This window comes from Microcaecilia unicolor, chromosome 8 (assembly GCF_901765095.1).
Source record: "Microcaecilia unicolor chromosome 8, aMicUni1.1, whole genome shotgun sequence".
In the NCBI taxonomy this organism is placed as follows: Eukaryota; Metazoa; Chordata; class Amphibia; order Gymnophiona; family Siphonopidae; genus Microcaecilia; species Microcaecilia unicolor.
In genome coordinates, this window is record NC_044038.1 from 153,485,805 (window position 1) to 153,498,195 (window position 12,391).

At 43.5% G+C, this 12,391-nt stretch overlaps 1 protein-coding gene across 1 annotated transcript in view; it reads right to left on the reverse strand.

The window, feature by feature from the left end:
- The window catches only part of PDGFRB (platelet derived growth factor receptor beta), a 95,430-nt gene that overhangs the window by 40,186 nt on the left and 42,853 nt on the right, over positions 1 to 12,391 (reverse strand). The window contains exons 11-13 of the mRNA XM_030211629.1: positions 9,715 to 9,809; positions 5,318 to 5,450; positions 104 to 208 (exon numbers count right to left, since the gene is read on the reverse strand). Coding sequence (XP_030067489.1) covers positions 104 to 208; positions 5,318 to 5,450; positions 9,715 to 9,809 — 333 coding nt within the window. The remainder of the gene's footprint in view (positions 1 to 103; positions 209 to 5,317; positions 5,451 to 9,714; positions 9,810 to 12,391) is intronic.

Below are 12,391 nucleotides of genomic sequence, written 5' to 3' on the forward strand. Positions count from 1 at the left end.
CCTGATATAACCGGCTATCTGCTAACCACTAACTAGCAATATGTTAAAGCGAAAAGCAATTTAAAAGGGGAAAAATAAAACAGAGAAGAGCTTGGAAACTTACATTTTAACATTTTAACAGCCACTTTCATAGTTGACTGGGAATGACTTAAACCGTGGGCTGTAGCTTCAACAACTCTACCGAAGGCTCCAGAGCCAAGGGTTCGACCTGAGTTAATGAAAAAAATAATAATATACGGCATTTGAACATACTTTTATATTTTTTCTCTTTCAAAAACTGTACTAGACATTAATGAAAAATGCTGCAAAGCCACAACATGCTATTCTAGCTCCACTGAATGTTATATTTCACAAAATATTATAAACTGCAGCAAAAGGAAAGTGAGGTCTAAAACAGAGTCCAAGATGTAAGGATCACATCAATTTATCACAAAAAGTAGTAAAAACAGTCATATGCACCTAGATTCTATATATGATGCCTAAAAAAATCAACACTGAAAAATATCTTCTTAAGCGGTATTCCATAAGCCATGCCTAAGGTTCAGTGCAGTTTATAGAATAAATGCTTAAGTAGAGAGACCATGTGTAAATTTAGGTGCTGCCCATGTGTAACTCAAAACTACTACTACTATTACTTATCATTTCTATAGCGCAACTAGACGTACGCAGTGCTGTACACTTGAACATGAAGAGAAATTCCCTGCGTGACAGAGTTTACAATCTAATTAGGACAGACAAACAGGACAAACAAGAGATACAGGAATATTAAAGTGAGGATGATAAAATAAGGGTTCTGAACCTGTATTACCCTGAAACATCCATGACCCTCCCATTTCCATGCCCCCCTTTATGGACTGCATGTTAGTCCCAATTAAATCAAATTAATGCCAATAACTGCATGTTAAAAAGCCAATCATTGGCACTAATTGGCTTGTTATTCTATTAAATTGTGTGTGCAAATTGGGGCCGCACCTAAATTTGCACACATAAATTTTGATGACCTTTTGTTATGATTGGGGTCTGAACCCCTCTCAAACTTACCTCTTTCCTGGGGGTCAGCTTCTTAGCTGGCTTCTGTTTCTTTTCTCTGTCCTTTCTGAGCTGGCTCTGTGTCTCTGTGCTGGCAGCTTCCAGCAGCATGGCTCTAATTGTTTCACTACACTGCACCTGTGGGTATGTTGTCTGAGTTGCTCTAACTCTCTTTGGGTGTACTGGCTTCAAGTGTTTCACGGTTTTGCATTGGTGTGGGTTGGGCCTCTCTGGGTCAGTGTGCTTTTGCCTAGGTCTAGGGAGTGTGACATCATCAGGGAGGGCCTTGATAAGGAAGTGGGTTCTTTCCTTCAGGGCCTTTGCAACAGTGGTGTTTGCTGTAGGTAGGGTGGTGCAGTGTGCACTTCTGACGTTGTGTCTAGTTTCCCTGCTTGCTTTTGCTAAGGGCCAGGTTAGTGTTAGTGCAGTGTGCACTGGTGACTGTGTGTTTAGCTTTCCTGCTTTTCCCTTTTGGTTCCCTTCTGTTCCCTCTTGGTTTTGGTAGCATTGCTGTATGTAGGGCTTTGGAAGCTCTGTTGTTGATAGAAGTACTTCAGGGTTTGGTGTTGTTAGGAACACTGCAGAGTTTGCTGTTAGAAGTACTTCTGGTGTTTGTGCTATTAGGAGCATTGCAGTCTTTGCTGTTGGTGTTTGGTGCTTTAGAAGCACTTTTGGCTTATGTGTTAGCTTCCCTCCTTGTGGCTCCCCTGTCTTCCCTTTTAGTGCTAGGAGCTCTTCTGGTTGCTTGCCAGAGTAGTGCTTAGGAAGCACCTTGTTAGTTGTATCTAGCTTGCTAGAGCAGTGCTTAGGTAGCTGGTTTAGTTTTGTGTTTAGCTTATTAGTGTAAAGCTCTGCTTGTAGCTTGGTGCTTAGTAGCACCTGTGTTAGCTTTGTATTTAGTACCCTGCTCTGTTAGTTTAGGGCTTAGGAAGTCCCTTTCTTGAGCAGGGATTAGGAGCTCCTGTTTTAGTATAGGGCTTAGGAAGTCCTTTTGTCAGTTTACTGTTAGGAACACTCCTGCTAGTTTAGGGTTAGGAGCACTTCTGTTTCCAGTCCTGGTCCCTATGTCATCCGGTATCCAGTAAGTCCTGTCGGCTACTCGAACCCAGGAGCTCAACTCTTGGGGGGCTTAGTAGCTAAGTACAGGTGAAGCTGTTGGACCAGTCCAGTGTGCTCCAGGCCCGTGTTCCGGTCCTGTGTCCGCCAGTCCGGGGGACCAGTCCAGGGTGTTCCAGTCTGGTGTGCTCCAGTCCAGTGTGTTCCGGTCCGGTGTGTGTTCCAGTCCTGTGTCCTCCAGTCCGGGGGATTCCAGTCCATGTGTTCCGGTTCGCTGGGCAGTGCCTGCAGTCCCTGCCGGTGTGCTTACCCAGTGTTGGTTGGTGGGTTTTGCCTGCTGCTGTCGCTCCTCGTCAGCAGCCCAAGGGCTCACGTTTGCTCCAGAGCCCGGCCCCGCGGGCTCTGAACCTGAGAACCTGACACCTTTATAGAATCAGGGGGATGGTGTCATCATTACAGAGTTATGCGAGACTCGGTCATAAGATGTCATTGATATGAAGTAGTAAAAGACTTGACACAGCTGTGTTTCGGCACAGAAGCAGGCCTCAGGGGCCCTTTACAACTGAACTAGAAGTTGAACTTGAAAAGCAGCAGACAAATCCCATTAAAGTTGTGTGCAACAAAACTTTATAAACTACCATTATATGTTATCCTACATTGAGCTATTATTGAAGACTTTGTATCACTCAAATGATTGTACTGTGCTATTCGCGACATAGACAGAGAATGTGGTAAAGGCGGTTAGCTTAGCGGAGTTTTAAAAAGGTTTGGACGGCTTCCTAAAAAAAAAGGCCATAGACTGTTATTAAATGGACTTGGGGAAAATCCACTATTTCTGGGATAAGCAGTATAAAATGTTTTGTACATTTTTGGGATCTTGCCGGGTATTTGTGACCTGGATTGGCCACTGTTGGAAATAGGATGCTGGGCTCGATGGACCTTTGGTCTTTCCCAGTATGGCAATACTTATGTACTTATGACATGCAAGGTAAACAATGAAATCCCCACACATAGTTCACCCACACATCCTAAGCTGGCCCCTGGCACTGCCCCTCTTCCCCATATAGGAGGAACAGCAATTTTTCATGGCCTTTTGCTGCTTGTAAACTCTGATTTTAGATTCAGCACTCACCTTTCCCAAATCCAGGTTCATGGCAAATTACATACTCAGGTATATGTGTTATTTCCCTTTCCAATAATAACACAATCTAACTCCCTGTTTACAAAGCCACACTAGTGGCTGCTGTGCACAATGCTGAAGCCGCCCTTTCAAAGTGAATGTGTCTGTACCTGAGGCAATGGAAGGTGAAGTGACTTGCCCAAGGTTATAGGGTGTTAGTGAAAATAGTGTAATTTAGACCCTGGCTTCCTTGGCTCAAAACCTATTTCTTTGGCTACTAAGCTACTTCTTCCTTCCAAAATATTTACCAGGAAATTTTTATGCTTTAATGTTGTGTGTTGCACATAATCACAGAGAGCCTGATATACAGCCAGCGGTGATCAGCCAGCGGCTGTGTTAAACCTGGAAATTCAATGCCGGGCCATGTCTGGGCAGTGGCATTGAATTTTCGGGTTTCTGGAGCCAGCTAAAGCATAGCCGGTTCACTGAGATATTCAACATTTAACCGGCTATGGGTTACTGCATGAAGACAGGACTGACTTTTATGTGGTCCTTTTTATGCAGTTAACCTGGCTGGTTAAGGACGTATACTCCCGGATTTTATGCAGTGCGACTTGAGTTGCGTGTGCAAATCTGGTCATATTTTGGATTTGGGTGTGCAACTTAATTAGCTTAACGAGCCAATCAGCACTGATAATTGAACTTAACAAGCAATTATTGACACTAACTGGAATTAATTAGAATTTACATGCATAAATGTCTAAGCGTATTCTCTAAAGTGTAGTAAAAGGGGGCCTGGGGTAGCGTCGGAGCATGGATTTGGCCACATGCCGAGGCCCCCTTTTACCACATTGGGTGAAAGGCTTTTATTTTTAAAAAGGGGAAATGGTTCTGTGGTAAGTGAACCACTTGCTGTGCAGCCTTTGCCCAGGGGAGCTGTTACTGCCACCCATTTAGGAGATGGTAAGGGCTCCCACTGTAAGAAATAAAAATGCATTTTCTAGCACCGGAGTTGGCACGTGGCAGAGGCTGGAACTATTGTCAGGCTCCTGCAGATGGCCTGATTTGCCCCGTGCCAATGCGGCGGTACCCTACCACCCTTTAGTAAAAGGGCCTCTCAGTCTTTGAGACTCCATCAAGAAAGTTGGATTTTCAGGGTATCCACAATCGATAGGCATGAGAGACATTACATACAGTGGATCACACTGTGGATACCCTGAACAGAAAGAGTGCAGGAGATGGGAGTGAGAATCATGGGCCAAGTTCACTGCATTTATCTTTAGAGCTGGCAATGATTGTAAAGCAATATCACTATTTTTTATTTATTTTGTAGCTTGTCTATATCTTAATTTCTAGTAGGGCAGGAGTGACTGAGAACTGTCCTTGTCCTGGAGACCCTGATACTAAATGATAGGGGGGGGGTCCTTTTACCGAGCTGCAGGAAAAAGGGCCCTGCGCTAGCAGAAGGATAATTTCTCCAGTGTGCCAGGGCCCTTTTTAATGCAGTGGGTAAAAAGCCCACAGACACTCATGGCCATGCAGCAAGAGAACTCTTACCGCATGGCCATGTGGCGGGGATCCCTTACCACCACCCATTGAGGTGGTGATAAGGGTTCCCAAGGAAACCCAGCGGTAGCTGGGCAGCGTGCAGCGATGCATGATTACCACTGGGTTACCTGCTGCGCAAGCCATTTCTGGGGGGTTTCTTTTTACCCCGGAAATGGCACACGTTTGGGGTGGGACTACCGCCGGTGGCCACATTGGGCTGGTGGTAGTACTGGAAGAGCGAGCAGTAAACCCACATTGGGCTTACCGCTGCGCTGTAAAAGGGCCCCTAGGTAAAAGAGGGCCCAAGGGGAGGGGGACTGGGGAGGGTGAGGAGGAGAGATCATGAATTTTCAGCACCTGTTGCTTTCATATGTCCAAAGTGTATGGTATTTGTATATTATGTAAGGTGATTCAATTTTTGTAGTTTACAAACATTATTTTTTGGAAGTTTTAAAGAAATGGTGGAAGCAAGATGAACAGAAGTGTAATTGGTCTTGCTGCTTCACCATCTGAGTGCAGTTGACTTTTCTAGAAAATGTAACTCTCTTTCTTGGTCCCTTTTACCTAGAAGAAGTTTTTCTCTAGAAAGCTCCCAACTGGAATCATAGGGTAGCTGCATGGGATCCACGTAAATATATTCATGGCCATCAGAGCTCACCGACTCAATCACTTTCCAGCGAATTTCATAACGTGGTTTCTGCAGTGCACAAAGAAATAGATCCTGTCAGCCAATCTCTACATCAGAGATTAAGAATATTCTAGGATGTCAGGCATTTTTTTTTCATAATCCAATAAGTAATGGTGTCCTATAAAATATAAAAACTGTAAACACAATCCCCCCAGGACATGCAAAAATGCTTTCAGGCTTATTTTCGAAAGAGAAGGACGCCCATCTTTCGACACAAATCGTAAGATGGGCGTCCTTCTCACAGGGTCGCCCAAATCGGCATAATCAAAAGCCGATTTTGGGCATCCCCACTGCTTTCCGTCATGGAGACGACCAAAGTTCACGGGGGCATGTCGGAGGTGTAGTGAAGGCGGGACATGGGCGTGCCTAACACATGGGAGTCCTCGACCCACAATGGAAAAAAAGGGCATCCCTGACGAGCATTTGGACGACTTTATCTGGTCCAGTTTTTCTTACGACCAAGGCACAAAAAGGTGCCCGAACTGACCAGATGACCACCGGAGGGAATCTGGGATGACTGCCCCTTACTCCCCCAGTGGTCACTAACCTCCTCCCACCCTCAAAAAAGAACTTTAAAAATATTTTGTGCCAGCCTCAAATGTCATACTCAGGTTCATAGTAGCAGTATGCAGGTCCCTGGAGCAGTTTTAGTGGGTGCAGTGTACTTCAGGCAGGCGGACCCAGGCCCATCCCTCCCCACCTGTTACACTTGTGGTGGTAAATGTGAGCTCTCCAAAACCCACCAGAAACCCACTGTACCCACATCTAGGTGTCCCCCTTCACCCGTAAGGGCTATGGTAGTAGTGTACAGTTGTAGGTAGTGGGTTTTGAGGGGCTCAGCACACAAGGTAAGGGAGCTACGTACCTGGGAGCTTTTTCCGAAGTCCACTGCAGTGCCCCCTAGGGAGCCCGGTTGGTGTCCTAGCATGTCAGGGGGACCAGTGCACTATGAATGCTGGCTCCTCCCATGACCAAAGGGCTTGCATTTGGTCATTTCTGAGATGGGCGTCCTTAGTTTCCATTATCGCCGAAAATCAGAAATGACCAAGTCTAAGGACGACCATCTCTAGGGACAACCTAAATGTCAAGATTTGGGTGTCCCCGACCGTATTATCAAAATGGAAGATGGACGCCCATCTTGTTTCGATAATATGGGTTTCCCCGCTCCTTTGCCGGGACATCCTGCGAGGACGTCCTCAGGAAAACTTGGGCACCCCTTTCGATTCTGCCCCTCTTTATTTCCCATATAGATAACACTGTTTTCAACCATCCGTTTTGAAAGAGACGTCAGACTAGCAGCTTCAAAGTCAACATTTGCCATCATCCAATGGCTTCTTTAGGCAGCAGTAAGTTGATACCATTCCATGTCTTTTATTAAATATATATAGTGATACAAAACTTATACCAAGACACTTCTGTCTCAAAATTCAGACAATGAAGGGGCAGAATGAATTGTGTCCTCCAAGTGAGCAAGTGCAAGGTGATGCATGTGGGGAAAAAGAACCCGAATTATAGCTACGTCATGCAAGGTTCCACTTTAGGAGTTACGGACCAAGAAAGGGATCTGGGTGTCGTCGTCGATAATACGCTGAAACCTTCTGCTCAGTGTGCTGCTGCAGCTAGGAAAGCGAATAGAATGTTGGGTATTATTAGGAAAGGTATGGAAAACAGATGTGAGGATGTTATAATGCCGTTGTATCGCTCCATGGTGCGACCGCACCTTGAGTATTGTGTTCAATTCTGGTCGCCGCATCTCAAGAAAGATATAGTAGAATTGGAAAAGGTGCAGCGAAGGGCGACTAAAATGATAGCGGGGATGGGATGACTTCCCTATGAAGAAAGATTAAGGAGGTTAGGGCTATTCAGCTTGGAGAAGAGACGGCTGAGGGGAGACATGATAGAGGTATATAAAATAATGAGTGGAGTGGAACAGGTGGATGTGAAGCGTCTGTTCACGCTTTCCAAAAATACTAGGACTAGGGGGCATGCGATGAAACTACAGTGTAGTAAATTTAAAACAAATCGGAGAAAATGTTTCTTCACCCAACCTATAATTAAACTCTGGAATTTGTTGCCGGAGAAAGTTGTGAAGGCGGTTAGCTTAGCAGAGTTTAAAAAGGGGTTGGACGGTTTCCTAAAGGACAAGTCCATAAACTGCTACTAAATGGACTTGGGAAAAATCCACAATTCCGGAAATAACATGTATAGAATGTTTGTACGTTGGGAAGCTTGCCAGGTGCCCTTGGCCTGGATTGGCCCCTGTCGTGGACAGGATGCTGGGCTTGATGGACCCTTGGTCTTTTCCCAGTATAGCATTACTTATGTACATCAGGGACATCAAACTCTCTTACCATGTCATAGTCAATGGGTCAGAAATGCAAATACATAAAATCCTTGAAAAGAGGCCAGCACTACAGTTACTCCTGACACCCTGTTCCTGTGGATTTGCACCTGAAGATACGATAGCTCTTTCCCAACAATTGGGGACTTCTAAAGTAATGTGTTGATGCTTCTATTATTAACTCAAAACAGGAATATGAGAAGCATTTACTGTGAAGATTCTTGTGGACTGGACTTTGTAAATGCTTATCTTGTAAATAAGAGCAGCAGATCCAGAGAAGGATTAAGGCAAAGCAAACTAGTCCTGTGCCTAGGGCCCAACCATCTCAGAGGAGACCTCTCGGATGTATAATTCAGTGCCTCTAGGGGCAGATATTTTGGTAGGTTTGCTGCTGTTAGAAAGAAATGGGGAAAGGTCTATGGGGGGGAGGGGAGAGTACAGTCAGAGATTTGTTTATTCCCTCTGTCCCCCTGTGCACCATCCTCCAATTAGGAGGAGTCGGTGAGCGGTGCTTCTAATTGGCTGCTTCCTGCTCTGCTGATTGTCTTCTCTATTCAGAACTATGTGGGCCTCATTTTGGGGAATTTTAAAAAGTATTTTATATTACAATGGGGAAAGAGGGCTAATACACTTGTTTGCCTGGTGCCCACCAAAAGGTTAATGCTGCCTTGAGCAGACTCACTTGGATTCTCAAATGAAAAAGTTGCACGGACTTATGCCAATGTCTTAACCCACCAGTTAGAATACAGAAAGTGGTTTTCCTGAATGTATTCTAGGTCTCTATAAACAATGAGATGATTACTCAGTCCCAGAGAGGTCTGGTTAGGCTTACACAATGAATGTTTCACCCCCTGGTCCACTACAATGTCTACGGACCATTTACAAGGAACGTTGCTTAGAATCCTAAATGTGATCAGGAATTGGCTATATATATATGTGTACTGTGGCACCTAAGCTTAACATGTAAAAGGCCCCCACCAATTAAGTAGGAAATACATTTTAGATTTAATAGTTTTCCATAGTGAAGTGTGAGAACCTACTGTAAGCTGTAGCTTGTCCAGTTTATATGTAAATCCTGCCTTATCTATCTACACACATATCCATATCTATCTATATACACACATATATCTGTATCTATCTATGTGTATACACACACACACCTAAATGTGCCCACATTTATAGAATATACTGCCACTTGCTTAGTGTGTAAATGCAAAGGGAAGTTTACAGGGGAGGAGCATGGGTGGGCCACAGGCATGTCTAATAGTTACATGGGCAGTTCACAGAATACTGTAAGTTACACATATAACTGCTGCATTTAAGTGCATTCATTTATGCCTGTCGATGCTCACTTTAGGTAGTATTCTATAACAAAATCTGTGAGCCCAGATATAGAATTGCCCCATATCTATCTATCTATCTATCTATCTATCTATCTATCTATCTATCTATCTATCTATCTATCTATCTATCTATCTATCTATCTATCTATCTATCTATCTATCCTCTATTCTATTGTACCCCACATTCCAAATATAATTCGTAGCGGATAGCAATCAGCAAACTACTTAAACATTTGAGAGATGTATAATTAACGACAGAATCATAGGTAATCATATTAGTTCCATGAAAAAAAAATATGTTTTCAGAGCCTTTCTAAAACATAGGTAGAATGGAATTTGTCTGAGCTCATGGGGCAAAGTATTCCAGACTCTTGCACCTTGAAATCGAAATGAATGATCATAAAGGGATTATAACCGAATATTTCTAATTACCACAGTACTCAAGGCTCTGTTGCTATGGAGGGTTACCTTTTCTGTTATTGCCTGTGAAAGAGATCTTAGTAGCCTCAAAAGCTTGCAACTTTGAACAACCATTGGTCTTGACTACCATGCACAACCATCCTAACAAAAAACATTTCCAAAACTATACCTTTTGCCACAGAACGATGAGGATCACCAGAAAAATCACTGCCAGAACCACCAAGGCGAGAAAAACCGAGATAATGATGAACTTGAAAGGCAAATCTAAAAGTAGGACCAAGACATGAAATGTAGCAGTGAATGCAGCTGCAATAACATATTGTGCACTGTCTTAAAATGTATCCTATGTCACTCTTGTAATGAACGGAGAAATATGGCGGCCACCGACATTATAAGGTACAATGGTAATGACTTACTTTCTACAGCCTTAATTTTAAAGCTTATCAGCAAACCTTAAGCTCAATAACGGATGGGAGACAGTACATAAACTACCAGAACATACCAGAAGAAATTTCCGCTGGGTGGGTATGATAATTAATACATCTTAGTCACTTTTCTTTAGGCAAATGTTCAGTTGAATCTAACTGGTTAGATTTTTGGCTGACAATACTCCTAAATATAGACTTGACTGGCTAGATTTAGGACTATTGCCCTCCTAGGCCGCATCTTAAAGGGAACACTCATAGCACCCAAGCAGAAATCTAATCCTGAGGCCCATCCTATACAAGTGCCCCCAAAATGAATGATCCCTCCCACCCCCCAAAGTCAAGGCTTCCTGTACCGGTTAAATGGCACTTAACCAGCTATCCAGCGATATTCAGCAGGAAAAAACTGGTTAGCTCTCACTGAATATTGCCGGATAGCGCTTAGCAGTTAGCCGGTTATATCACGCGATATAACTGGCTATCCGCCGATATTCAGTGCACCGCAAGCTAAGTTTGGCAGCCAAATAGCAGGTATATCTTTGGCCAGGTTAAACTTAACCGTCCAGTGCTTAACACTGGCCCCTTCTTTATTTAGGAAGTTCATATCTGTTAGTTAAAGGCCTGTAAGTCCAGTTTCTGATTTTGTTTAATGTGTATTTTATATTCCCAGAAATTACTGGCTATCTTATATTGCAACCTACCTTAAACCTTCTTGAATGGGATTTGGTGAGATATAAGCTATCAATAATCCCCCAGATAAAGATAGGATAGGTGTTTTGCTGTCCTAACTTTATCCAGGGACTTCCCAAGTTTGTGAACTAAAAATCATGACTAATTGTACAAGTTCCAGCTCCACCCTGTCTTAGTCCCCAGACCACCCTGGCACTAACCAGATATACTGTGACAATCTGTGCCAATATTCAGTGACACTATCTGGTTAAGTGCCCCTGAATATCAATGGCAGAGCTGACCACAGGATTTTAACTGGGTAGGAGCCATTATTTCTAAGGCAAAGGTTGACTTCCTAAACTTAAGTAGTTAATGTTGAAAATCAACATGTGGAGGGTAATTCTATAAAGGGGCACCAATTTTTAGGAACCAGCCCTCCAATATTCAAAAGCATCTAACCAGGCAGGATCAGCATCTGGCCGGAAATGCCACGTAGCCAGCTATCCGCAAATTTTCAGCAGGACATGGCTGGCCGCGACCCACTAAAAATTCACGTTTTAACCAGATATCTGCTGATTTGCAGCGTGAGTTTAGTGGCCATATTTGTGAAAACCTGGAATATCTTTGGCTGGTTCAAACTTCACCGGCCAGAGCTGAATATCAGCTTGGCTGGTTAAGATTGAACTGGCCAAAAATAAGTCAGGTATTCAGCGCCTGTCACTGAAAATGGCCCGGCATTGAATATCCAGGCTCAGCGCCAACCACGGGAGTTAGACGGGTTAGCTCCCACTGTCTGAATATCGGGCCCCAAGAATATGTCTATTTGGAGCCTCTTCTATTTGGCACCTACTTTCCTTTATAGCTTACTAGAATAACTGGGTACATACACGCCTAAAGTTAGGAACAAGAATTTAGGACTAGCTTCCGTAAATGGTGTCCAAATTCGGGTGACGAAAAAAATTCACACAGAGCGCTGTTCTATACATGGCACTCTGAGTTGCACGCCATTTACACAATAACACTTAGAGTTGATTTTTGCATCAAACTTTGGGTGTAAGGATTTACACCAATTGCAACCTGGTACAAATCCCTGCATTGTTAGGCGCGGATCCCCGGTATTCTGTAATACTGCTTGCATCTTTAGTGATCGCCCCTGACACGACCATGCCCCTCCCATTGCCATGCCCCCTTTTGAGTGGTGCGTTAAGAGATCTGTAAGTGGATCTTTACAGAATGGAGCATAGCAAGATGCGCACGCAAATCCTAATTGTTGCCAATTAACACCAGTGATTGTTAGCATCCAATTATTGACGCAAAACGGCTCATTAGCCAATTTAGTTATGCATGCATCCCAGGATCATGTACAATTTTGTGCACAGAAATTTGTGAGCCGTTAATAGAATCCGGGGGTTAATGCCAGCCATAGAGCTGATATACATGTGCGCACTTATGTTCCCGTAATACATGTATAACATAGTATTCTATAAGTTACAGTGGCGTGAGTTCTGTCCATGTCCCACCCACACTGTACACCTACCTGTAAAAATAAATGTGCTATATAAGATATATGTGTATCTATAGAATAGCGCTTAGATGAAATTTACATATATGTCATTATTCTGAGTTATGTTGATAATTGTGGGTAACTGTTAACATGTACTTTATAAAATTACCCTCTTATTGGCTGTGTAAAAGTATCATCTCAGGCTAACTACTTTATTAGTTTTTGAAGTAAATTTCGATGGTCCCTTG